Source organism: Lepidochelys olivacea, assembly GCF_965140295.1.
Source record: "Lepidochelys olivacea isolate rLepOli2 genome assembly, chromosome: 1".
Lineage (NCBI taxonomy): Eukaryota > Metazoa > Chordata > Testudines > Cheloniidae > Lepidochelys > Lepidochelys olivacea.
In genome coordinates, this window is record NC_140411.1 from 263,555,959 (window position 1) to 263,583,058 (window position 27,100).

The 27,100-nt window shown below is 50.0% G+C and overlaps 2 protein-coding genes across 9 annotated transcripts in view; one reads left to right on the forward strand and one right to left on the reverse strand.

Moving 5' to 3' along the window:
• The window catches only part of SERHL2 (serine hydrolase like 2), a 30,007-nt gene extending 4,349 nt beyond the window's left edge, over positions 1 to 25,658 (forward strand). For 5 of the 7 annotated variants that reach the window (XM_084617242.1, XM_084617243.1, XM_084617241.1 and 2 more), the window contains exons 5-14: positions 4,011 to 4,052; positions 5,488 to 5,507; positions 5,740 to 5,814; positions 7,267 to 7,350; positions 7,591 to 7,703; positions 8,298 to 8,377; positions 8,777 to 8,811; positions 9,660 to 9,736; positions 13,508 to 13,598; positions 16,390 to 17,007. In XM_084617242.1, coding sequence (XP_084473368.1) covers positions 4,011 to 4,052; positions 5,488 to 5,507; positions 5,740 to 5,814; positions 7,267 to 7,350; positions 7,591 to 7,703; positions 8,298 to 8,377; positions 8,777 to 8,811; positions 9,660 to 9,736; positions 13,508 to 13,598; positions 16,390 to 16,509 — 737 coding nt within the window. In that variant the 3' untranslated portion in view covers positions 16,510 to 17,007. Of the gene's footprint in view, positions 1 to 4,010; positions 4,053 to 5,487; positions 5,508 to 5,739; positions 5,815 to 7,266; positions 7,351 to 7,590; positions 7,704 to 8,297; positions 8,378 to 8,776; positions 8,812 to 9,659; positions 9,737 to 13,507; positions 13,599 to 16,389; positions 17,008 to 24,880 lie in introns of those variants that run through there. The other 2 variants (XM_084617246.1, XM_084617245.1) reach the window with 2 other exon arrangements.
• On the reverse strand, positions 68 to 26,246 carry RRP7A (ribosomal RNA processing 7 homolog A). Of its 2 annotated transcripts, XM_084617248.1 has the most exons (8): positions 26,145 to 26,246; positions 24,782 to 24,924; positions 22,111 to 22,236; positions 21,731 to 21,854; positions 20,585 to 20,682; positions 19,612 to 19,810; positions 18,666 to 18,795; positions 68 to 3,389 (listed from the first exon to the last, which is right to left on the reverse strand). In XM_084617248.1, the coding sequence occupies exons 1-7, from the start codon at positions 26,206 to 26,208 to the stop codon at positions 18,710 to 18,712; spliced, it is 840 nt and encodes a 279-aa protein (XP_084473374.1). In that variant the 5' UTR covers positions 26,209 to 26,246; the 3' UTR covers positions 68 to 3,389; positions 18,666 to 18,709. The 2 variants fall into 2 exon arrangements, with proteins under 2 accessions (XP_084473374.1, XP_084473373.1); XM_084617247.1 differs by lacking the exon at positions 68 to 3,389 and having other exon boundaries at positions 18,252 to 18,795.
• Positions 26,247 to 27,100: the final 854 nt, after the last annotated feature.

A 27,100-nucleotide genomic window follows, 5' to 3' on the forward strand; every position in this document is an offset into this window, starting at 1 on the left:
GGCAGGGAGCTTCGTGTTCCTGGCTCCATATCCAAAAAGGACTCCCCTTCCCCTCCCCCTTCCTGTCCCCTCCTCCCCAGGCACCCTAGCAGTGACCAGTTATCCTCTGCTTCCTCCTGGCCTCACCATGATCCATCCTCTGGATAGTCCCCTAGGCCAGACTCCTTCTTGACTTTGGCTTTAGCCAGACTGAGCCCCAGGCTCCCTCAAAGAGCACTTCATCCAGAAAGTGCACTAGGTGCAGAGGGGGGATAATGCTGCTTATCTGGGCTCCAGGCACCATGGGACCCCAGTCAGGAGCTGAGTTTTGACTGCAGCAGGAGCCAGACCCCTCAGCAACCAAGGTGCAGGCACAAGAGGGTCCCTTCTCAAGAGCTGGAGGTCCACCAGCACCCAAGAGTGGCGCTCTGCACCCGCAGCCTGGATGAAGAGCCCAGTTTCTGACACTTTCTCCAGAGTGAGAAACATGAAACCATGTGATAGAAATAAAACCCCGTAAGAGCAGCAGTTACTGACCTGCTGATGTGTCCGATGGATCTGTGTACTTACTGCCAGGCTCACTCCCTCTTACCAACCCGCCCCCAGGCTTCAACAGTTTGTGCTCTGCTCCCCGGCTCAGACCAGTGTTAGAAGAGTCTCTAAATTCTTCCTACCATACCTTTCTCTGTGGCTCATCAGTGGGTGCATGGAGTCCGTTTTTGTGTGTTACAACAGGGTCAGCCATAAACAAAAGCAGGCGTGACCAGGACTCTGCAAATCCTCCGCGCCACCTGGTCCAATTTCCTGCCTGGTAGTGGAACTGGAAAAGCAGCTGTCTGCTGCTCAGTGCCACCATCCATCTCCCCAGAGACGAAGGAGCACACACCACTTTCCTTTGAAGTGCTGCAATGCAAACCCTGTCTTGAACATGCCAGGGCACATTTCTAGGAGCAGGATGGATGGGGCTGTAACTTCCAGACTGATTTCCACAAACCTAAAGGGCTGTTATGAAAATGCATCATGTGATTTAGGATCCTGGCATGCTGAATTATGCCATGGAATTTCACTAAGAGTAATAGTCCTTCCCCTGTACCACGGCCCCATCTGCCCTGTTCCCTATGAATACTCCACAGGAGAGCATTCAGAGGCTCGTTTTTCCTACAGTGCAGAACACAGCCAGGCTCCTTTGTCTGATTGATGGTCCCAAGGACTTGCCCCGAATGGGAACAGCTGTGGCAGCTGAGATCTGTGAGCCAAAGGGAACTGCCTGGTACCAGCTCACAGGCAGTGAGAAGCTGAGGCAGGAGGAGGTTGGTCCCTCTAAACCTGGCCTATTAATCCATCCTATTTCCTGACGAGGAAGCAAAACATCAGAAAGGCTCTCTTTAGGTCCCTGTGTGTAGAGAAGTGGTGAGTTGCAAAACATCACTGCTGCTGTATTTAATCCAGCATCACTTGCCCCATAACCTCAGCCGTGCAGAACACAATGCCATCCACAGCCTCAGAAACAACTCTGACATCATAATCAAAAAGGCTGACAAAGGAGGTGCTGTCGTCATCGTGAATAGGTCGGAATATGAACAAGAGGCTGTTAGGCAGCTCTCCAAGACCACTTTCTACAAGCCATTACCCTCTGATCCCACTGAGGGTTACCAAAAGAAACTACAGCATGTGCTCAAGAAACTCCCTGAAAAAGCACAAGAACAAACCCGCACAGACACCCCTGGAAACCCGACCCGGGGTATTGTATCTGCTACCCAAAATCCATAAACCTGGAAATCCTGGACGCCCCATCATCTCACGCATTGGCACCCTGACAGCAGGATTGTCTGGCTATGTAGACTTCCTCCTCAGGCCCTACGCTACCAGCACTCCCAGCTATCTTTGAGACACCACTGACTTCCTGAGGAAACTACAATCCATCGGTGATCTTCCTGATAACAACATCCTGGCCACTATGGATGTAGAAGCCCTCTACACCAACATTCCACACAAAGATGGACTACAAGCCGTCAAGAACTGTGGCGGTTCAACGACAAGACAGAACACAGCTTTTAGCAAGCAAACGGCTCATCTGCTAACAGGCTTCTGCCTGTCAGCTTTCCACCTTCCCCTTTATTCTTTCTCTCCCCCCGCGCATTACATTCTCCAACAGATAAAAGGACAGTCTCTACGTAAAAGAATAAATGGACACAAATCTGATGTCAAGAATTATAACATTCATAAACCAGTTGGAGAACACTTCAATCTCTCTGGTCACGCGATTACAGACATGAAAGTTGCGATATTACAACAAAAAAAACTTCAAATCCAAACTCCAGCGAGAGACTGCTGAATTGGAATTCATTTGCAAATTGGATACAATTAACTTAGGCTTGAATAGAGACTGAGAGTGGCTAAGTCATTATGCAAGGTAACCTATTTCCCCTTGTTTTTTCCTCCCCCTGCCCGACGTTCTTGTTAAACCCTGGATTTGTGCTGGAAATGGCCCACCTTGATTATCATACACATTGTAAGGAGAGTGATCACTTTAGATAAGCTATTACCAGCAGGAGAGTGGGGTGGGGGGAGGTATTTTTTCATGCTTTGTGTGTATAATAAGATCTTCTAAACTTTCCACAGTATGCATCCGATGAAGTGAGCTGTAGCTCATGAAAGCTTATGCTCAAATAAATTGGTTAGTCTAAGGTGCCACAAGTACTCCTTTTCTTCTGGCTCTGTCAATCTGTTTCTTCACTTCAGCAGGTGGGTATTGTAGTTGTAAGAATGCTTGATAGAGATCCTGTAGGTATCTGTCTCTGTCTGAGGGGTTGGAGCAAATGCGGTTGTATCGCAGAGCTTGGCTGTAGACAATGGATCGTGTGGTGTGGTCTGGATGAAAGCTGGAGGCATGTAGGTAGGAATAGCGGTCAGTAGGTTTCCGGCATAGGGTGGTGTTTATGTGACCATTGCCTATTAGCACCTTAGTGTCCAGGAAATGGATCTCTTGTGTGGACTGGTCCAGGCTGAGGTTGATGGTTGGATGGAAATTGTTGAAATCATGGTGGAATTCCTCAAGGGCTTCTTTTCCATGGGTCCAGATGATGAAGATGTCATCAGTGTAGCGCAAGTAGAGTAGGGGCATTAGGGGACGAGAGCTGAGGAAGCATTGTTCTAAGTCAGCCATAAAAATGTTGGTATACTGTGGGGCCATGCGGGTACCCATAGCAGTGCCGCTGATTTGAAGGTATACATTGTCTCCAAATGTGAAATAGTTACGGGTGAGGGCAAAATCATAAAGTTTAGCCACCAGGTTAGCCGTGACATTATCGGGGATAGTCTAGAGCCAGAAGAGTACCCAGAAGTCGCAACAAAGAAAATGTTTGTTTGTTCGCCCCTCTGCCATGTACATTGGTCGAACTGGACAGTCTCTACGTAAAAGAATAAATGGACACAAATCAGACGTCAAGAATTATAACATTCAAAAACCAGTTGGAGAACACTTCAATCTCTCTGGTCACTCGATTACAGACCTAAAAGTGGCAATACTTCAACAAAAAAACTTCAAAAACAGACTCCAACGAGAGACTGCTGAATTGGAATTCATTTGCAAACTGGATACAATTAACTTAGGCTTGAATAGAGACTGGGAGTGGATGGGTCATTACATAAAGTAAAACTATTTCCCCATGTTTATCCACCCCCACCCCGCACTGTTCCTCAGAGGTTCTTGTCAACTGCTGGAAAGGCCCACCTTGATTATCACTACAAAAGGATTCCCCTCCCCCCACTCTCCTGCTGGTAATAGCTCACCTTAAGTGATCACTCTGGTTACAGTGTGTATGTAACACCCATTGTTTCATGTTCTCTATGTATATAAATCTCCCCACTGTATTTTCCACTGAATGCAGCCGATGAAGTGAGCTGTAGCTCATGAAAGCTTATACTCAAATAAATTTGTTAGTCTCTAAGGTGCCAAAAGTACTCCTTTTCTTTTTGCGAATACAGACTAACAGGGCTGCTACTCTGAAACCAATGTTTTATCTTTTTAGCCTTGAAGTGGAGTCGATTTACTCTGATGGGCCACAGTTTGGGTAAGTGACTCTTGTGCCAATGGCAGTTTGACACCAGCAAACATTGGTGAATGATTAACTTGCATCACTTTCTTTTGGGAGAGAATAGACTGCAGTATTTTCTCTTAAAATGCCGAGCACCCCCCCCCACTTGATGCAATTATGTGGCAAACACCCCATTCGAATTACACACGATCATCTAAGCACTCCTTTAAAAAGAACTAAATGACTAAAAAGAACTCTAGGCCTCTTGAGTACAAGAAAAACAGTCAAAATGCAAAGTGGGTTTTGATCAACACAGTGCTGTCTTCCTGAGTTGGCAGAGAGCCTGAAACAACGGCTCTGTGAGGTGTAACCTCCTGGAACCCTCTTATTGATCTCATCAGGATGTTAACTTTAAATCCTAAGGATGACACTTTACATATCACTAACTCTTTAGTTGCTCATCACTTTGGGCTTGTCTACACTGACACTTTACTGTGCTGCAACTTTCTCGCTCAGGGCTGTGAAAAAACACCACCCTGAGCGCAGCAAGTTTCAGCGCTGTACAGCGCCGGTGTAGACAGTGCCCCAGCGCTGGGAGCTGCGCCTTCCATGGAGGTTGTTTTTTTTTTTTCGAGCTCTCTCCCAGCGCTCTGCTGCGACCATACAAGGCACATTAAAGTGCTGCTGCGTTGCCAGTGTAGACTAGCCCTTTGTCAGATGGGATGGGAAATGGGGTGGGTATGAAGTTCATGGGGGAACTGAGACATGCTGCAGGAAAGGAACGGCTCCTTCTTCTCCCTCCTTCTCATTTTTCCTCTGGAGAAAGAAGGGGAGATACAAAGGGAAGGAGAACAGGAAAGGGAAGGAACACGAAGGAAGCATGGAGGCATAAAGGTGACAGTATTCTCCCCCTGAGTGATGCTGAACGTAACTAACAGGACTTCCTGATATCCTCACTGTTATGACATACAGTCCATATTCTATCCTTGATTGCCATCGGTGGGAGAAATGCTGTGAATTGAGGGGATCAAGTATCCCATAACTTATCCCTCAGGCCACGGACCATAATTAAAAATGTTCCTCTCCCCAGTGGGTTTGACACCCCAGATCTGATCTATCCCTTCTGTGACCACATCTCCCTGGTCCCAAAGCACTGTACCATTTTTGCTGGCAGCTCCCCACTAGCCCGGGCTTCCCGCTGAGGCAGACTGGGTGTGGTGTCTGAAGGGAACTCCCCCACAGCCAGTATCCCTGCCCTACTTCCTACAGTGCCCCCTGCTGGGAGACTCACTGACCTGTGGCTTGGGATTCAAACCTCAGGTGAGATTGTTGCCTCCTTGTCAAGTGAGCGCTTCTAGGCCACCCCACCAAATCTCCCAGGCACCCTCCTGGTAGTTGTCACTCTGGGGAAGGGTGTTGCCCTGTATTGTCTTTACTGTATATAAGCCAAGTGTGGTCCTCTCTCTCACAGGTGGAAGTGTCGCAGGAATGGTGAGTACAGCAGCCTTTATTCATGGGGTTGACTCAGCTGGAAGGGTGATGACTCCTATAGGCTGGGGGAATTAAGGGGCAGCCTGCATGGGACAGAAACAAATTTGTGTCAAAGATGAGAGGAAGCCCCTCCCGATACAGGACACTTAAGAGAATTGTGTACATTCTGGGCCAGCTAAGAACGTGACCCTTCTCTCTTCCTCCTTCTCACAATATTTCTGACTCTTTCCAGTTCTCCTGCATTTTCCCTGAGATGGTAGATAAGCTGATCCTGGTGGAATCTTATGGCTTCTTCCCAGCTCCTCAGGTTAGATTTTTCCCTTTGGCAGACACAGAAGAGAGAAACGACACGGTAAAGCAAACCCCCTCAGAAGGCTCATTCCTTGTACTGCCACTGGGGGAGCATGTTTCTCAGTGGTCTTCCCTTCAGGAGGTCATGGGCCCATTTCCGATTGCAGCGGGTAAAGGAACAAGAGGTTGAGAGATGTAAGACAACTAGAACAGTTCCCATCTTTTCCCCAGGCACAGTGCTGGTCAGAACAGATCTAAATGAACAATAAATGTCTGGAGCCGCCTGGGGCTTCAGGAGTTCATAGTGAAAAAACAATGCTCTTGTTTGTTATTCGTAATCATGTTCCTTAGGGTAGTACCTAAGGGCTAACCAGAAATGGGGCCCCATTGTGCTAGGCCCTGGACAAACACAGTAGCAGACTGTCCCAGGGCTGGATGGCTCAGGGAACTGATGATGGGGCATGAAGACTTTCATTTCTAGTTCAGTGGTTCCAATCTGATCAGATTCAATATTGCCAACCCCAAATGTTCAAAAATCACAAGTCACCAAAAACCATGAGGTTGGCTTTAGAATCATGGGATGATGTAAAATAATAGATTTGGTGTTTTTTATTTGCCTTTTGCTTTCTGAGTTTTTAGGCTGCACTGTGTGTGTGTGTGTGTGTGTGTGTGTGTGTGTGTGTGTCACATTTTGAAGCTTTTTCCACAACCACAAGGGCTAGAAACTTTTCTTTAAGAACAAAGACTGAAATCTTCACATAGCCACTTGGCTCCAGGAGCTGGGGCTTTAAGGAAAACAAGAATTATCACAAGACTCTTGACAAAACCGTGAGAGTTGGCAACACTTTTGAAACATAGCCTCTCTCCGGGTATGTCTATAGTACAGAGCCTATGTCAGCACAGCCACTTAGTGTAGGCGTAGCATACGCCAATGGGAGTTTGTCTTTCAGAGTAGGAACACCAGCTCCCTGACAACATTAGCCATGTTGACAGAAGCCCTCTTCTATCGACATAGTTGTGTCCACACTGGGAGGTTTGTTGGCATAGCTATGCTAATCAGGGGTATCGTTTTTTTCACACCCCAACTGATGTAGCTTTGCCAACATCACTTTTAAGTGAAGACCAAGCCTCTGCGCACACAATCCCTTGCATGCTCAAATTTCAGTCAGTTGTGCCAGGGCAGAATTTACTTGTTCCAAACCCATCTGGACACAACAGTGAAGTGCAGGTTAATCGCAAATGGGCTCTGAAGGTGTAAATTCTCCACTTGTCTATACATGCACGAAGTTGTACAGATGGGGACCATTCTGAGGCCCTTTGACAATGTCACCTTAGGGCCATTCCTTTCACATAGGTCACCAAAATAGTCATTGGAAAGGATTTGGTGGATCTCATTCCAGTTCCTAGTGGGACAGGCATTCACCGCACACCAATGACCATCACCACTAATTGGCTCTCTTGCTGGCAGGGTCAGGACAAAGGCCCAGGATTAGGGAGGGAAAGGACGTTGAACTCTCCTCTTCCCTCTAGAGATGAGCCATCCAAGTCAGAGGTGAGATACTAAAGAATTCATAGTATTTTGTTCGTAAGAGGAGTAGTGTCCTTGGCAATAATTTGTCCTTCCCTGATCACCACTTCCACTGCTGTATAGTGCTGCCATTCACTCCACCCCAGCATCCATGGTTGTTCAGATGAGCTGTATGTAGTTGGTAAAGTGCTTTGAGATCTTTCAGGGTGAAAGGTGCTATAGAAACATAAAATCACTTCTGTTGTCCCCATCTCTGATTTCTAGGAAAGTGGCACATGGTTGGACTCTAAGAGGAAGGTGATTGAAAGTCTCCTGAGTCTGGAGGAGAACAAGCCCCAGCCCCCTAAAGTACGCAGTCCCCAAGAAGCGCTGCAGAGGTGGGTGTCGTCCCCCCCCCCGCCCCATCTTTGGTCTCTGTTGGAGATGGTGCCACCTCTGCTCTCACAGAGCTCTTGCAGTAGGTGGGTGTTCTCCTGGACAGAATTCTTGGGGGCCAGAACCATGAGATGCAGCTGACCCCTTTGTACTTTCCCCTCCCTTCAAAATCCATAATTCATTTTCTTCCAGAATCTGAGCAGGGGCTTGTACCCCACTGCCAGCCTCCTGCTTCCTGTGGGACTGGAATATGTTGGCTAATGTGCAAGAGCTGAACTACTGTCACTTGTCCTAGTTAGGTTTCAGAGTAGCAGCCGTGTTAGTCTGTATTCGCAAAAAGAAAAGGGGGACTTGTGGCACCTTAGAGACTAACCAGTTTATTTGAGCATAAGCTTTCGTGAGCTACAGCTCACTTCATCGGATGCTCACGAAAGCTTATGCTCAAATAAACTGGTTAGTCTTTAAGGTGCCACAAGTACTCCTTTTCTTCTTCCTAGTTAGGTTGTTTGCCTCCCACCTCGTCTCTCTCTATCATCCTCTCTGTTGATGCCTTCCACCCCCTACTTCTCCAACAGCACATGCTGTGTCTTCCCCAGGCTATTACAAGCCAACAGTCACCTGACAGAGGAGAGTGGGAGGATCTTACTGCAGCGAGGAGCGACTGAGGTGCTGGGAGGTGAGATGCCTCAGCTGCTCAGGGAAGTGATGGCCAGCTGGCTACAGAGCCATGCTGCCTTTGGGCTTAAAGGCATGGGGAGTGCCATCTGCTCCCTGGCCTACGCCCAAGGCCTGGGGTAGCCTGGGTGTGAAGAGCCCCTGAGGTTTGAAAGAGTGACTACATTTGGAGGGTGGAGCTTCCTGTACCTGACAACTGAGGTCCAAGCCCACCTTTCCCTTCAGGCCATGGAGCTTGATTCATTTAACACTTGAGAAAAAAGAAGAAACCTCCAATCCATCGTTCCTCCCCTTCCCCCTAGATATGATCCTGGGTAGCTAAAAAGCAGAGGGGGAGCTGGAACCCCATGTGAATTCCTACCCTATGGGGTGTAAATAACACTCTCTCCTTTCTTCCCAGGCCTGGTGTATAACAGAGACATGAGAGTCCTTAAGGTGAGTGCTGACGTTCTCTCTTGCCCCTTACTCTGACGGGGCCCTTTGCTGAGAGGGAAAAGACCTTCCCGTTTTAGGTCACATTGCATCTGGGTTCCATTTACCACCACCCTAAACCCCAAGCCATAGGTGCTGGAACTAGGGGTATGGTTTCTATTATATCCAGGGTTTACAGTTTGATTCAATGGCTCTCAGCACCCCCACTATACAAATTGTTCCAGCACCCCTGCCCCAGGCTTGTTCAGTGCTTTCGCCCCAGTTTTAAGTTATATAAGTGGCAAAGTTTCCTTGGAGAGACTGGCTTGTACAGCCTGCGCCACTGTCTGTGTCATAGAATCATAGAATATCAGGGTTGGAAGGGACCTCAGGAGGTCATCTAGTCCAACCCCCTGCTCAAAGCAGGACCGATTCCCAATTAAATCATCCCAGCCAGGGCTTTGTCAAGCCTGACCTTAAAAACTTCTAAGGAAGGAGATTCCACCACCTCCCTAGGTAACGCATTCCAGTGTTTCACCACCCTCCTAGTGAAAAAGTTTTTCCTAATATCCATCCTAAATCTCCCCCACTGCAATTTGAGAATAGTCTAGATCCAGCCACATCTTCCCTGCATTTTTAGTCACACTAGCTAGATTAAAGTTAGTGTGCATGTCAGTATGTGCCCTGCAATCTAGACCCACACTGCAAAACCCTGTTGCACTGATGGTAAGCCCCACCCAGGCCCCAGCATAGCCAATAGGGTGTAGTGTCAAATGTCAGATTCCCTGCCAACCGGGGAGTGCATTGCCCCCCAACCCCGCCCCCCTGGAATTTACTGATGGCTGTGTCTCCATTTGTCTTTGCATCTGCAGCACAATCTAGACCCCCTGACTCTGGAGCAATTTGTGAGCTTCTTGAGAAAAATCCAGGCCAGTGTCCTAATGATCATGTGAGTGAAGCACAAGCATAATCAATACCTACCATCGGCCCCTTTCCATTTGCCGACGCCCAGGGTGTGTGTGCACTTCAGGGAAGGTGTGAATAAAAACCCTTTCCATGTGTGGATAGTAGAGTTAAGGATTTAATACTGATAGGAATTAAATAAGCTTGGTGTATAACAGCTCCATGACACCCTGCCAAACACAAACAAAGCTAGCCCCCTGCTCAGCTGCTTTTGACAGGGCGGTAGTCTCACTTCCTGGAGCAAGCCTCATTCCCCTTCCATGGGTTCCTTCACCTACTCCACGGCAGGTGTGTGTTCACCTACAGAAAAGTGCATGGACACCAGTTCTCTCTTGCTTGCTGATCCCTCATAATTAAGGCTACGTTTTAGTCATGGGTATTTTTAGTAAAAGTCATGGACAGTCACAGGGAGTAAACAAAAATGCACAGGCCGTGACCTGTCCATAACTTTTACTATATACCGCTAACTAAAACTTGGGCCAGGGGCCCGTGGGGGCTCTGGGGGAAGGGGGGTCCGGGGCACTGCTGGGGGTGGTGGCCCAGGACCCCCACTGGGTGGGGTGGGGGTGGGGGGGCACGGCAGGCAGTGGCACACAGTCCAGGGCCCCTACTGGGGGCGGGTTGGCTGGGCTCACAGGCTCCCTACCTGGCTCCCCATGTCCCTGCAGTTTCTAGGCGGTGGAGGGGCCAGGGGGCTCTGTGCACTGCTCCCACCACAAGTGCCGGCTACGCAGCTCCCATTGGCTGGGAACAGCAGCCAATGGGAGTTGCGGGGGCAGGGTCTGCGGGCACGGGCAGAGCCCCCTGGCCCCTCTGGCTAGGAGCTGCAGGGCCATGCCAGCGGGAGCTGGGGAGCCTCCGACCCCGAGGTAAGCACCCCCCACTTCCCAACCCCCTGCCCCTAGTCTGGAGCCCCCTCCCACACACCCAAACTGCTGCTGGCCCAGAGGCTGCCTGGCTCAGGCAGCCCCTGAACCAGCACCAGCTGCTGCAGAAATCACGAAAGTGATGGAATCCGTGACCTCCATGACAGACTTACAGCCTTACTCATTACTAACAGGAAGAAGCTGAGTCAAGGAGCCCTTCACAACTGGCTAGCACTGCTGGACACTCAGGGAGGGAGAGTTTCTAGACTGTCAGAGAGAACCCCCAGTGTAGTATTCATGCTTCTTCTGATCATCTACCCCACGGGAAGCCTGCACTTCCCAACCCATGCAAGGGGCTGCCACCATCACTCCTGTTAAAGGTGGATTTTCTTATCCTTTGTCCCAAGGCTCAGGCTTTCTTCCCCTTCTGCAGGATTCTCCCCACTTTCTTGGAGACTCCTGCTCACTGGGTCTTTCAAAGCTTGTATTGTGCACTTGTGTGCACAGGCTCCCAAGGGGTCACTAATGTGGGCCCTATGCTGTAACCTTTGTTACCCTGCTCAGAAATGGGAGCGAGAGAGAGAAATACTTGTAGTGGAAAGACCCATTGTATAACATTGCTCAATTCCTGTGGTGTGTATGTTTCACTCCCACCTGCTGCTCTCTGCTGCCAGCTTGCTCCTCCTCTCAATCCAACCCAACCCAACTCCCAGTTCACCCTGGCACCGCATGAGTGGGCTGGAATAACAGTGGGAGAAGCCTGATTTATAAAAGAGCAGGTGTGTGTGTGTGTGAAATGACCAAAGATTCTAAAATGGCTGAGTAGGAGAGCTGCTTTCTGGAGTCTGCCTTTAACAAGAAAAATAAGCACACAGCTCTCATCCAGTCTGGATTGCATGCATCCTAGAGCATTATGGCAATGAACTATCAACTTTACTCTAGGCACTACCGTAATACAAATAATAATATTTTCAAAATAGTAGGGGAAAGTTTGTTTCTCTCTTTTCTTATCCTTCTACGGGGATCTCTTTCATAAGGGGAGGAGGCACTAAACACGGCAATGCAGACACAAAGTGCGGGTAATAAAGTTAAATAACACTATTGGGCCCTACGCTAATAGCAATAAGCCACCCTCAGGTGTGTATGAAAGAAGGGTGTCAGTACATTTCTCAGGTTTAGGTGACACACACAGACATCTGAGGCTGGTGCAATAACCTGCTAGGGTGCCCCCCGTGATGGCTTATTGCTGTGATCAATGGCAATGTCTCACAAGGGAAGCTTTCGGAGAGGAGCTGGTGTTAAACTCAGAACAGGTGGCAGACAGCACACTGAAGACCTAGCACTGCTCCCCTTGAAGTGTATGACAGAGATATTCATGTCACTGGGAGCCCAACTGGGCCCTAAGTATATAGATTATACTGTACCAACTAATAGTGAGGGAGGATGAGGCAACCCAAGAAGGAGACACTAAGGAGTTAGCTCGGAAGTGGATCTCCTTATAATAATACCTACCTCTTTTATAAAGCACTCATCATCAGTAGATCTTAAATGCTTTACAAAGGAACTTAATATCATAATATCAAGAAACCTGAGAAGGTCTTTAAAACTCTGCCTTTAACTACTTCTCATTGCCTAATTCTCTCTCCACCAGTGAGGCTAGCCTGGCTTACCCGTATCTCCACTCCTCCCAGGGTTGGAAAACCCATCCCCAAAACTAATCTAAAACTATTACCACTGCCTCCCTCAAAGCTCTCAATTGCCCGCTTTTATCACAGCTCCTCTAAGAAGAGGCAGCTGGGCATAAACTGATGATAATTTAAACAAGGCAAAACAAGTAAATTATAAACATTATATTCCCCTGCTCACTTCTGTATGTTGCTCCTCTTCTTAAAGGACAAGATCTGCAGGGCTGATGTCATGTCCACTTAACCTGTCTCTCATCCGATTGGGACCTCAGAGCACCTCTATAAAATATAAAATAAAACCCCACTAGAAGTTGAGGGGGGAAATGGAGGAGGAGAAACTAACTGCAGAGCTGGCTTAGCCTCCTTCTGTTACAGAAATAGAACCCTGGGCACTTTTACCTCAGGAGAACATGTTCTTAAGTGTCTAGCTGTTTCTTCTGGATCCAGTAGAAACCAAGAACATTCTGGAGACATCTTGAAAATGTGGGGCGGGAGAGGACTTGTAATCTCACATTGCACCACCTTGTGGAAGAAATGCAGTGTTACAGCCTCCCATAATCGTTAAAACTGGGAAACTGTGAAAAACTGGACTTGTTTGTGGGGTTTGTTTTGTTCTCTCTAATTTGTCTGTGTTTGCATTTCCTGACTGGCTGCTCTTGTAGCCCCTTGTGCCCTACTGGCCAGAGGAGGCTAATGCCGGGGATTGTTTAATGGATAAAACCAAACATGCACATGCACAAAGGGGGAGGAGGGGAAGCCACCAGGGAGAGATGGAAGGGCTGCTTGGGTGAAAGCACCAATTAAGCTGGGTTTCAGACCCTAAGCAAAGCTGTCCTGGCCTTGGCTCTCCTAAGAACTTGACCTTCACATAACTGAGCCCTGGGAAGGGTAATTTCCTGAGCTTATGCACCATGATCAATCCACTCTTTCAGCAGGGGCTTTGATAGATAATGGACCCCTGAGTTTGGTCCTTCCTCTTCTCACTCAACTAAGTGAGTCTAACCCTTGGTGTCCACAACACAGTCATATAGTCCAGTCCCAGCCTACACATATGTGACTCTGGAAAGCAAGATGAGCTGGTTCAGTTTCTCTGACTGTGTCTGGTCTCTGTGATTCGCATCTCAGGGAAGGAGAGCAGCTAAGATCTGTGGAGATGTGGCCCAAGACACACTGTGTGTTACATGGAACTTTGTGATTGTTTTCTAGAGCACAGGATGGAATATTTAATCCTGAAGCTGAAAACATGAGCCGGTACTTTGTGAAGCCCCTGCAGGAAGCATTCCAGTCAAACCTGAAGGTGAGAGCAAGCACCAGCCAGACATGCCCAGTCACTGTGGGTTTGTGCACACAGGGAAATAGCATTCTGGAGTCGGACACTCTTATTCCAAAATAAGCATCCACCTTGGGAGTTCTACTGGACTAGCTTTAGTGCCTTAAGCTCACACCCTTCATCGTTCTGGTTGTCTCCTTTATTTGAAGCATTAGGCTGCCCCACTTAGCAACTGCGAGGCCAAGTCCTTCTCCACTTCCAGTTATTCCCACCCTCACCAGCAGCCTGATGCCTCAAATGAAGGAGATCCCCTGCCCCCTCAGAGGGTGCGTCGGACAATCTGCCACCCTAGGCACTACATCAGTGCTCCACCTACCCCATGGTTACAGTTCCTTAACATAGGCAGAGCCAGGTTTGTACCATTTTTGATGAGGCTAAGCCCACAGCAGGGAACTTGTGAGGGGGGCAAGGGGGAAGCCCCCATTTAGGCACAAAAATTGAAAATAAGGGCACAAGGTAAAGTCTCGTCTACATGCATTGGATCAACCTCTGGGGCTAAGCCTGGCTATAGCCCTGGCCTGGGTGGGTGGATGAGTAAGTGACCCCAGCCCAGGGTCTGATATAAAGATGTGTAGGACCTAAAGGACTCTTTTGGAACAGCACCCACATTTCAAAGGGGACACCCCATGCAGAGACAGGAGTGACTCCCTGCAACTTCCTGACTGACCCCCCCCCCCCCTTTCAGGGCCACGGTGCAACACGTAAAGCAGTGTGCTCCTCCATAAATAGGCTGCCCTGGAAGGATCCAGCACTGGGATTCTCCCATCCTGAGGAACCAGCAGCCCTGCGTTAGGGATCTAGCTGAGAGCACCGTGTGCTGGGACTCGTGGCATAGGGGTCCATCCATCCGCCCTCCCCCAAGCAAACCCTTCTGGGTGTCAATCCAAAGGGAACCCTACGTTTCAGGGGGAGTTGCACCAGGCCAGTGGGGACTCCCAACATGAAGGCACGGGGCATGGGAGTATGCAGTACATGGGTGGAACAATGTATCATTGCTGTGTACTGTATTGTTTGTTTAAAACTTATACTGTGTGTGTATAGATATATATATTTCCCTGGAACCTAGCCCCCCCCCCTTACATTAATTCTTATGGGGAAATTGGATTCACTTATCATTTCGCTTAAAGTAGCATTTTTCAGGAACATAACTATAACGTTAAGTGAGAAGTTACTGTAGGTTAGTATTTGTATGGGAGAGCTGCATAGACCAAACAATGGTGGGGGATAATAAAGGGAGACTGGAGTCTGGATGAGTGGGACTGGGAGGCCAGGACCTGGGCATCTGTGAAGACAGATTCCCAGGGTTCCCAGATTCCCAGGGTTGTGAGTTCAATCCTTGCGGGGGCCATTTAGGGATCTGGGCCAAAAATTGGGGATTGGTCCTGCTTTGAGCAGGGGGTTGGACTAGATGACCTCCTGATGTCCCTTCCAACCCTAACCTTCTATGATTCTATGAAGACCAGGATAGAGAGGAGACAAATGGGGTATGGAGGGTGGGGTAGGAAAACAGGGTCAGGGAGCAGCTCCTGGGGCAGGTGGGGAGAGTAGGAGGACATGGTGAGGTGGGGCAAACCTCAGCAGGTAAGGAGGACTGGGGAAAGGGACAGACCCCAGGGGATCAAGGGCTTGGAAATTGGAAGGAAGTTCGGGGAGCGAAGCCCTGACCATCCTGGACCCTTTGAGGGAGCCCCCCAGTCTGAAGCCCCTACTTCACCCTCCCAGCTGGCAATCCTGAGGCCCTTGAGTGATGGATCCAACCTGCTTCCCAGATGAGCCACCGTGCCCTTTCAGCAGCCAGCAGGTGAGAGTTCAGCTGCTGGCATGAAGCAGAGTGGGACCCAGAGGTCAGCCAGGCCAGGCTGCAGCTTGCTCCAGCCCAGCCAGGTTTTAAAAGTGCCTCAGGGCAAGCTCTTTGGCCTCTGTCTCCAGTGCTTATGGGGGCAGATGAGCTGGGATAGATAGGGGGCAGAATGCCAGGTGGAAGATGGGCTAGCTACATAGGACGGAGATCAGGGACAGGAAGGCTAGGATGGTGGGGGGGTTAGGATATGGGAAAATGGGGGCAGGATCCCAGGCGGGCAGGGGTATCTGGGGTTGGAGTAGACACCAAGGATAGAGAGGAACAGGATACTAGGACAGGAGGGGCAGGCAGGGGGTGCCACATACCTGTCACTGGGGGCCCCCTCATTCTTTGGCTCATCCAGGGACAGGCCACCAGGGGCTAAGATGAGCCCTCCAGCTACATGGTCCGTGGCTCATGTGCTAATGTGCCCAGGGTGCTGCTGACATGCATTAACAGTTTGTTAATGTGCTTTGATCTTTGCTTTGAAACCAGACAAGATCAAAGTGCTTTAAGGAACCAGTAATGGATGCAGGATCCACAGACAGCCCACACCGCAGCAGTTAGTGTGGGGCAGATTACACCCCAGCATGCGGTGAATCTGCTGCCCTAAGCAGCTGCCTCAGTTGCCTGCCCCTACTGCAGCCTCTGTCCCCATGTTTAGTACCGCTCATTGCAGAAGCCATCTCCCTGTCCAACTCAGTTGATCATTTGACAACCTTGCAGAATGAGATGATTATGCTTATTTTAATTTGCATGTCCACAGCATCTGCTAATGAAGTTATCCCTTTCTTCAAGAAAAGCATTTAGCCTCAGCATTTAGCTTGATGATCTCCACGCAGTCTGTAGAACTCACTGCAACAGGAAAAGTATTTCCTCCAGTTCACGTCTCCGTGTTCTCTCTCTGCCTCTCTCTAGCACTTTCAGTTAGCCAAGGTGACTGGTAATCATTTTGTCCACCTGAATGACCCTGAAGTAGTGGCTGGGCTCATCAACATCTTCCTAAAGAGGGAACAGAACTCCAAAGCCAGGCTGTAGCCTGGATTCCTGCATCAGGGCTTGGCTCCCAGCTTCCTAGGGCAGACAGCAGCAGTGACAAGAGGACAAGGAGCTTAATAGTCTTGCATGCAAGATGAGACAACACCACACCGTTACCTGGCTGGACCCTAAAGCTTTCCTCATTATATGGTTTTCATCCTTTTGAGCCCAGTGGCTTGGAATGGCAAAAGAACCTGTCTAAGCAAACAGGCGCTGAGGACTCTTCTCAAAGAAGAGTGGCGCAAATTGTTTTGTGTTCAAAAGGAGATGGGGAGGAGTTCCTCCTCATGCCTCCACTTCACAGGTTACAGCAGCAGCTTCTGGATTTAAGGTCCGCTTTCCTGTTAAACCTGGTGCAGTCTGATCAGCAGGAAGCAAACCCCCTTGCTTTGTTCTGATGATGTGCTGCCTTGGAAAGGACTGGGAGGGGTAAACCAGGCACTTCAGGCACCACTACTGACAGCTTATGATATACATAAACACTATATCTATACACAAGTGAGTTCTTTGATATTGTATGACATTCCACCTCTCTTCACCCTGTAACTGCCTCCTACAACAATTCTGCATCGCTCTTATTTCATTGAGCATTTTAGCCAGGACTGACATGAATTTATTCTGGCACCAGCTGCAGTCTCAGCTGCTGGGTGCACAATGCAGGTTCTGCTCCTTAGCAAGTTACAAGAGATACGGGGGGGTTGGAGGAAAGAATACCAAGACTAATTGAGTTCCATGAATCAATGTTCATGCAGAGCCAAGACACCAGAGCACTTCTTGCACTGGGAAAGGCTGCTGCAGCTTGCCCTTTCCCAGAAGGCAGGTGTCAGGGGCATCTGAGGAGAGTACAGCATTTGAGCAAAAAGCCACGATCTGGTATTACGATGGGAGTAAAGGGTGGCATTGTTTGAGGGAGACAGACAACCCTGTAGGAATACACAGAGTTAAGCTATGAGCAGCAGCCATTGTGATGCATTTTCTAGCATCTACTCAAAGCTGAGCTATCCATTAGCTTGTAAATGACCCCAGAGGTGATCAAAAGAGGTCACACTCTTCCCATGCACTAACCAAGCAATAGCCTAATTGTAATAAAGGGGGCCACTTCTCCAAAAGAGACCTGGACTGTTAAAACAGATTCACTCTTATTTGAAAGAAAGGGTATGAGGGGCTTGTAGGGGGAGAATCATGGGCCTGCAGGGGTTCCCTCCCCCAGACAAAGCTCTACAGCGAGGCCTCCTCAAGCACCAGCCCTTTGGTCAGAAACACGAGATGCTTTGACACTGTTTTCTTGTGAATTTACTGAAACAGAGGAAAAGCCAGAGTAGCTCAGTACCCTAAAGGCAACAAGCAGGAGGCCCATGGGGGACTCTAGTGCTCCACATCCCTGACAGCAGGGAGGGAAGCAGGAGCACCTGCCCTGTGAGCCTGTAAGCACCAGCACAGTGCTCACACCCAGCTGTTTCTGAAAAACTGCCACAGGGCAAGGCCTAAGGGGGACAGGAGCATTTCCCCCTGCAACCACCAGCCCTCACGTCCCCTCCCCCGACTTTCCAAACAAGAGCAGTTTCTGTGAAAGAGCAACTCTGCCCAAACCCTGAGTCACAAGTGCCCATCTCAGTGAGAGAGGGGGAGGAGCCTCACCATGGCAGGCAATACACTAGCTTGGCCTCCCGCCCTGTCATCCACTCAAGCAGGCATGTGGAGAGCTGCGAGCTGAGGGTTGACAAAGGCAATAGGGCGGCACATAGGAAAAGGGCAGTTTATTTACAATTCATGTACAGTGGACTTCTGCTGCCTTTGATTCAGCAGCAGTCCCCCTGCAGTCATCCAGGAGTGGGGGTGGGTCTCGTCCCTTACTGGGGGATCTGGTATAACGGGTGTCCAGAGGAGACAGTGCACTAAGAGAAAACATGAAGGCTGGTTACAGGAGGGGCGGCAGCCTGTGAACTGCACATGAGTCATGCTAATTGGAGTCTCTGTGCTGGGCTTGCTGCCACTAGAGGCATGTTCAGCAGATGAAGACCTCCACCCGACCCACCACTTGTAACCACCAGGGATTTCCCATTTAGGGCCCAGGTTACAGCAGAGGGAACAAATCGGTGTCACTGCACTTCCTAGAGGCCCCTCAACGTGCTCCGTCTGTAAACTTCTCAACGCACCCTTCCGCGGAAACATCCAAGGACGTGGCAGCGCCCAGAGTGGCTCAGTATGGCCGGAACTTGCGCTGGGCCCGCATCAGTGCAATCCTCTGCTTGTCCTCCTCAAACTTCTTCCTCAGCTGGGCTATGTCTGAAAGGATGAAGAGGGGGGTTGGGTATGACCACATTACCAAGAGCAACAAATTTACCTTTCTCAAGAGCTTTGTACCCTGGCAGCTCTCAAAAGCTCTTTACTGACTGGGAAGCAAGTTTAGTCCCAGCACAAGCAGGCTCAGCCACTCAAGTTAAGTGGATGCAATTCCCGTTGCATCAGTGCTGAATTTGGTGCTGCATATACAGGGACTCACTTGTCTACCGCTGCGCTGCAGTTCCATCTGGGGTGGACCATGACACTGTTTACTTTTATACAGTTGCCTGTACGCAGCCAGTGAAAATTATATTCATTGGCAATTCAAGGGGGAACTGAGAACACAGCCACCTAAACAGGAATTTGGAAAGGAGACAGAGGCTATAGCAAACATGTTCTTACAAAGACTAGCATGGAATCAAATCAAGAAGAACAAGACAGCAAGGATCTCATGATCATGTCCCATTCAGACAGCAACCTAAGCACCCCACAACACTCTGCTTGGTATTACTTCTGCACTAACTAGGAAGGGGAAAATGTGACCATCTGAATCAACACCACTTCTCTGGGTTTTCCTCATAGGTCTCCCATCCAAATACTGACCAGAGAACCAACCCCGTTTAGCTTCCAAGATCTGACAGGATCGCAGCCTGAAGTGGTGCTGCTGGCTGTCCTGCAGCTGTGCCTGGAATTCGGGAGAGCAGTGGTGGCCACTCTCACCCATCACAGTGTTGGTGACAAAACAACCCAGACTGGAGGGTGTTCAGACTGTGACGCTTGGGAACAAGGAGATAGTCACCCCCTGCCTACACAACTCACTTTCTCTCTTGGTCTCACGATGCTGCCAGGCATAGAAGTTGAGTAGCTCCTTGCGCGCTCTTTTTCGCTTCTCCCTCTCCAGCACCCTCAAGCTGGCAGCCTCTGTCCGGGGGAGTCCAGGCCTTCGGCCTTTCCGTGTCACCTTCACCCAACCCTCCTCATCTGGAACACCCTCCTCCTTCTCTGCTTTGGCTTCTTCCTACGTGAGGAGAATGAGGGAGAAAATGCAGCTTAGTCCAAACCTGTCATGAGCCAACTGGTCCCATTCCACAACAGCTTCCTGAGGCTGTCACCCAGCAAACACCTCCCTCACACCCCAAGGGCGTGGAGAATCCCAGCACCTGCTGCTCTGCCATGCAAGAAGGCCCAGGGTGGTGTTCTGGGGAGCTATAGAATTGTGATGCAAAGTGGCTGAGGATGTGAGCACTACAATCCCAGCCAGTGGGTCATCCAAGAGCTGGTCTGTTTGTGGTAACTATACCACAGCTTGTGGGGAGGGTAATGGAACCTGGTCAGACCTAGTGCCTGGGCGCTGCCTGCCAGCAACTGGGAGACAGCAACCCTGGGCCCGAACAGGAGGCCTTGCCCAGCCAGCTACCCCAATAAAGAGCACGGACAAACTGACGGGAGGGATAGCTCAGTGGTTTGAGCATTGGCCTGCTAAACACAGGGTTGTGAGTTCAATCCTTGAGGGGGCCATTTAGGGATCTGGGGCAAAAATTGGGGATTGGCCCTGCTTTGAGCAGGGAGTTTGACTAGATGACCTCCTGAGATCCCCTCCAGCCCTGATATTCTTTGATTCTACGACAGCATGTGACATACTGGAAGACTGAGGCATTCCTGCTGCTGCACAAAGAGCTGCTTTGTCGAACAGGAACAGGCCAGTCAGCAATGACAATCCCCAAGGAGTTGCAAGGCACAGAGAATCCTTTAAGAAAGCACATGCCTGGTTTATCTCATCAGCCCTTCCTACCTCTGCTATTTTCTGATCATAGGCTTGCATGAAGGTGTCCACTTCAGCCTTCAGCTCCGCCGGATCCACCACTCCAGCTGCATAACTGGCGATCCACTCTGAGACAAGGAGGGAAGAGGTCAGCGGCTGCCTCTGCAGTGAGCCTACCCCCAACAAGATACCTCAATGCAGCCCTGGACAGAACAACTCTAGGGACCAGAGAGGGGGTCAGTCTCCACGTCATTACTCCAGGGCCTGCCTGCTGAGATAGCCAGCAAGGGAGCCAATGAGTGACAAACATGGCCACAGTGGTTTGTGGGACCTAGGCACCTTTCTCACCGTGATCTGGGCTGATGCCTGCCAGCTCTTCTCACAGCTGTTTGTTGGCCTGCATGAAAGGAGAATAGCGGAGAGCCATTCACATCTAGGGCCAGGGCGAATCCCATGTCAGAGCAGAGTGGCTTCATGCCCCACTACACAAGCCAGCCAGGGCCCTAAACATTCAAAGGTCAAATTTAACATCCTCTGCTGTGAGGACCTAACATCTCCTTACAGTGCATCACATCATTCTAAATAAAGTGAGGATGTCAGCATCAGCAAGAGGAGCCACCAAAGCACAGGAAATCCTGGCTCTGCCATAGACTGTGCTCCCAGCTGGATAGTTCATTCATGTCAGTAAAGCACACTGGGATCTTTCAATGCATGGTGCCATAGGAATGGGGACTAGTCTCATTCTCAGTTGTAAGCAAGTCAAGGCCAACTCCCCCAAACCAGAGAAGATACTGAAAGACTATGGATAAGGGCCGCACAACCATTTGAGTGACCAAGGCACCATACAAGGGTGACAACTGCAACTCCCTTGTAGACCTCCCCACCCCTTCCAGAGTAGCTGGTTATGGAGCCTGTGATCAGGAACTAAGTCCTCCCACTAGCATGAGACGCTCCATGTGGGATGAGTGAGGAATACAGGGAATGCAGAACAAAAGGAGAAGGGATGGGAAATGCTAGACAACTCCCAGCTCAACCTGCGGCACGTGAGAATCACTGTTGAGGGGTGATTGACACACAACCTGGATGGCACTTTTATGGCACGGGGTATAGCCAAGATGAGACACCCCTCCAATATACCCTCCCCCCGACAAGTCTGGAGAGCACCAGATGACTTACTGCAGATACCGGTTTTCACAGGGTGACTCTCTGAAGATATCATCAGAGGGCCCTGCAGTGATAGGGACTTGGCTGCCTGTATCCCAGCTGGATTCTTAAACACCACGTAAGCCACTCGGAATCCCTAGGGAAAAGGCAGCACATTGGTACAGTCAGTGACAATCAGCACCCTCAGAGCGAGCAGTTCCACAGAACGAGCAGCTTTATTAGAGAAATAAGGCTCCAGCCAGCACTGGGGTTGCCAGGAGATAGTTAAAAAAAATTGAAGAATCCCTCAGGAGGCCTCTTTCACCACCACCACCTCAGGTTTCTTCCCATCCTAGCTCCTACAGCATGCCCCCTTTCCCTCTGCTCCTCTCAGAGTCTCCCTTGAGCTTTACCGGAACTGTCTTGAGATTGAAGAATTTGGTCTTGGACGCCTCTGGTTTCTCTCGTGGCCCCGGTTTCTCACACACGTTCACAGATTGGACAGATGAGCAGCAAGAAAACAGCCTGGACAGACATGCCTTAATACAAGGGAGAGAGAGAAAAGTGACCAGGGCTCACCTGTGTGCCCTCCTGTGGGGAGATGGAGGCTACCCACTCCACTGTACCCATTTCCCTCCTACTTGCAAAGATTCCACACTGCAGCCATCACCATCCTCCCAGCTGAGGATGGTTTATAACTCTCTCCCTGTACTCATCTGCAGCTGTCAATGCTGAGTGACAAGGAAGCCCTCTGATATTCCCCTCACAGGCAGAGTTTGATGCCTCACAATGTTTCCTGCAACTGGTGGATCAAGGAGCAAGCCCCCCTCGCCTGGGTCTCCCATCTGGTAGCGCACCTACCACTAAGGAGCCAGACCTAGCCTCTGCAGCACCCCCAGCCCACAAGGGAGTGCACACACTCATGTTTTGTACCTGTTTTCAAATAGTGATACAACTGCTCTGGGATAAATTATAGTGAGCACAGGACTCACATGTTTTCATCACTGTTAGAAAAGATTTGCTCACAGCAGATTTTCAGAACACAGTGCCAAGAACTCCTGAGCTGTGTCTGTATCAGCTTATCCTTCTGTGTAGCTGCATCGTGGCCAAAAAACATGCACAAACTTTTGAAGCACAGACACATTTTAGGAGTGAGATTGGAATGAAGATCAAACCCAGCTCCTGTGAAGCCCCGCTAATCCTTTGGTCAGTGAGATGGCCTATCAGTTGGACCTTTAAATGCAATGATATCCTACACCTCTGTGCTGATTGAACAAGCTTACACCAGTTTCCTTGTGGAACTGGTGTAACAGAGTCCCTAGTAGAATCAATAAGCTCCAGAAGCACTGCAGCTCCCTTGAGATGGTTGCATGGGCAAATCTGTGGCAACTTCCCATGGTTACTGGATTTGTCACAAAATGGGAGGAGCACCAGGCAAATTTATCTTTCTTACAGGCAAGAAAGACAGACATGGGCTTCAGTGATCCCCCTGTAACTAGTAACGAGGACAAAGGGTGATTTTACAAAAACTCGTTAGCTAGTCAAGGTGAACTTTTGGCTCCACACTATCGTTGTCTTTGACTAGCTAACCTGGGTTTAAAAGGTATTAAACTGCATCTATACTAGATCCCAAGTGGCATTTCAAATGGGGTTATAGCTAACAAACAAAACACATTTTTCCTTATTCTAGACAAAGCCTCAGAGGGAAGCACGACCTTTACTATGTCATCGTCACCCTCTCCCTGCACCACCGTTTGGACCGTGCAGCTCTCCCATACAAGTACTAACATACAGTAACTCCTCACTTCATGTTGTAGTTATGTTCCTGAAAAATGGTACTTTAAGTGAAACAATGTTAAGTGAATCTAATTTCCCCATAAGAATTAATGTAAAGGGGGGGGAGGGGTTAGGTTCCAGAGAAATAAATAAATATATACACACACACACACAGTATAAGTTTTAAACAAACAATTTAATACTGTACATAGCAATGATTATTGTGAAGCTTGGTTGAGGTAGTGGAGTCAGAGGGTGGGATATTGCCCAGGGAATGCCTTACTGCTAAATGATGAACTAGCACGTGGCTGAGCCCTCAAGGGTTAACACATTGCTGTTAATGTAGCCTCACACTCTACAAGGCAGCACAAACGGAGGGAGGAAACACAATAGATGCATGGCAGTGGCTGCAAACATTCCCTGCGGAAACTGAACCCATGCTAACGAACCCACACTATACCACTGGAGTGCACCACTCCCTCCACTTTCCAAAGTGCTATGGTGTGCGTGCACGTGTGTGAGAGAGACAGAGAGACACACCGTGTGTGTGCATGCACGTGTGTGAGAGACGCATTGCCCCTTTAAATATGCTGACCCCACTCTGAGTACACTGCCTTTTTAAGTAGATCAGCAAGTTCCCTCCATCTTGAGCCCTATCGTGTGTCCCCGTGCTCTGTGGGGACGGGATAAAGGAGTGGAGGGAGGGGGACACCCTGGCATTAGCACCGCTCTTCCCCTCCCCTCCCCTCTTGCAAGCAAGCAGGAGGCTCCCAGGAGAAGCTCCAAGGCAGAAGCAGCACATGGCAGTAGGGGGGAGGGACAGCTGAACTGCCTGGCAATTAATAGCCTGCTGGGCAGCTGCCGCACGGGGCATTTAGGGGAGTGGGGTGCTGATAGGGGGGCTGCCAGTCCACCCTGGTTCCAAGCCCCCACCAGCTAGCTGCAATGGGCTACTCTTTCTGCAAGCAGTGGACAAAGCAGACAGCTGCTAAACGTTCTAAGGGAGCATTGCGCAACTTTAAATGAGCATGTTCTCTAATTGATCAGCAACAAAACAACCTTAACCAGGATGACATTAAGTGAGGAGTTCGGGTACTTGTTACAGCATCCCTCTCTGCTCTTCTGGTTATGCTTCAGCCCCCAGTAAAAAGACCACATTCACATATTCCTTTCATAACTCTTCCAGCCCAACAACTAGGATTGTCTTCCAGGATTGTCCTGGAGTCTCCAGGAATTAAAGATTATATCATGTGATGAAATCTCCAGGAATTTGTCCAACCAAAGTTGGCAACCCTACCAACAACTTACCTTTGTGCAATACGGGGGGATATTTAGGACAAAGAGAGTACGGTGTGGAGGGTAGGTATTATCGGTGCCTTCTCTGACTTTGTGCTCCTTCACATACAGGTAGTGAGGTGACTGTTGCTTCTCAGAAAGCTTAACTGGAACGGCTAAAAGGGACAATTTTAAAGAGATGTAGCAATTTACAGCAACTGACTTCAGCAGAGCATCAAGTTCCAGAAAGCATTTTAGGAAGCAACACCATCAGTTGCTGACTTCATTGCCTAACTAGGTTCTACCTGGCTCCCACAAATAAATCTTTGGATCTCCCTCAACACCCACCAGTCCTGACCAGTCAGGAAAGTGTGTCAAGGTGCAAAGTGCTTTACTCATAACCAGCGATCCTAGAAATCCATTTGCCATGGAAAAAACACAGAATTTGCATTTTTACAGACTCTTTAAATTTTACATTTTGTGAAAAAATAAAAAAACATATATTAACTACATTTTACTGGAAGTACCAGTATCACATATTCCATAGGTTCTCAAACTGCAGGGTGGTGGGGGTGTGTGTGTGTGGGGTGCCTGGAATGTATTCTGGAGGGGAGGAGAGCATGAAAAGCTGCTGGCAGCAGTGCCACCTTCAGAGCTGGGTGCTTGGCCAGCAGCTGCCACCCTCCAGCCACCGCCACCCTCCAGCCACCCAGCTCCGAAGGCAGAGCGGAGAGCAGCAGCTGCTGGCCTGGCACCCCGCTCTGAAGGCAGCATGGCCGCCAGCAGCACAGAAATAAAGTTGGTTTGGTATGGTATTGCCTTCAGAGCTGGGCGGCCAGAGAGCAAGTCTGTTAATTTTATTGTAATAACTGACGGCAGCTTGTTTAAAAATTGTAAATAAATCAGTAAAACATTGTGTTCAGTTGATACCTGTACATAACGTGGCTAGGGAAACTTAAGCTCAGCGTTTCATTTTAATCATGGCGGGGGGGGGGGGCACAGACTTATGGTTTTTTAATCCAAGAATTTTTTTGTGGCGTGGGACCGGGGGGGATCACAGAAAACAGGGATCCCTGCTCATGACATTGGGGCGTCTGGCTGTGCTGTGGCACCAGGCCAGGGAGGGGGCCACGGGACCGGTGCCCTGCGGGGCAGGCAGGCGCGGGGACGGCAGCGTGCGGAGCAACCCGCGCCCAAGCCAGGCGGCGGCGGCGGCGGCGCGGGCCGGAGGGTGTAAGAAGCGGGGCCCAGCGGGCTCCTGCGCGTCCGGCGGCGCGTGAGGGGAAAGCTGGGCCTGACCAGCCCCTGTGGCTACGCTGGGGCGGGGGGACCCCGGGGTTTCGGGCTAGACGTTCCCCCCTTTACACCCCTCCCACAGACAGCCCCAGCCCGTTACCCGTGTAGCCTGCCGGGGCCCCGGCCGCTGCGGCAGTCACAGGCTTCCCCTTGCCGGCCGCCATCTTATTCTCCCGGTTGGTGACGTCAGCTCAGCGGGCAGGACACCGGGGCGCGCAGGGGCCGCCGGGAGCTGTAGTCCCTTCGCGGGCCAGCGTTTGCGTCATCCCCCTCGCGCTGGGCGGGGAGGGGGGGAGCCGGCGACAAACAGTGATTGGGTAGGGGGCGGGGCTTCAGAAGAACGGCGCCGTTCGGAGCGCAGCGAGCCGGTCCGTGCGCTCCCCCGCCTGGGCGCGAGGGTGTGTGCGCGGGAGCGCGCGCGGCCAGGGTGCTGCTAAGGCAGGCGCGGCCCTCTCGCCGTGATGGCTTCTGCCAGCGCGGGGCTGGGTGCAGTCAGAGCGTGCACGGGGGGGTCGGGTAAATACAGGGCCCTCACCCCCCCACACTTCCTAAAGGCCTGGCTACAGCGCTTCTGACTGCGCCCCGAGGTGCGAAAGAAGGAACACAGCTGCAGACCGGCTCCTGCCCCACAAGGCCTCATCCACCCTGTTCAGCGAATGCATTGGCATGGCCCTTTCCATAATTACAGCAATTTCCATGCTAGGGCAATTTCATCAGGGGATTTTGCTGCTTCAGAGGACTCCGCTGAGCCCCACAACAATCCTGCCGTAGCCAAGTATGATCACTGCTTTACAGATGGGGAAATTAAGGCAGAAGATTAAGTACTGTGGCCAAAGTTGCACAGAAAAGCTGTGACAATTTGGAAGACACTAGAGCTCTAGGTGTAGGCAGCACAGCATGCTCCCTCCCTTCTGTTTCCAACATGTTAATTTTACTTAAAAAAAAAATTCTGATTGGTGAAAGAAGGTAAATGTAAAGCCCTGGAGTCTAAAAGCACCTCTCTGTCCCCCTAAGAGGTGCAGCACAGCCCCAGGGAACACAACTTCTTTCCAAATC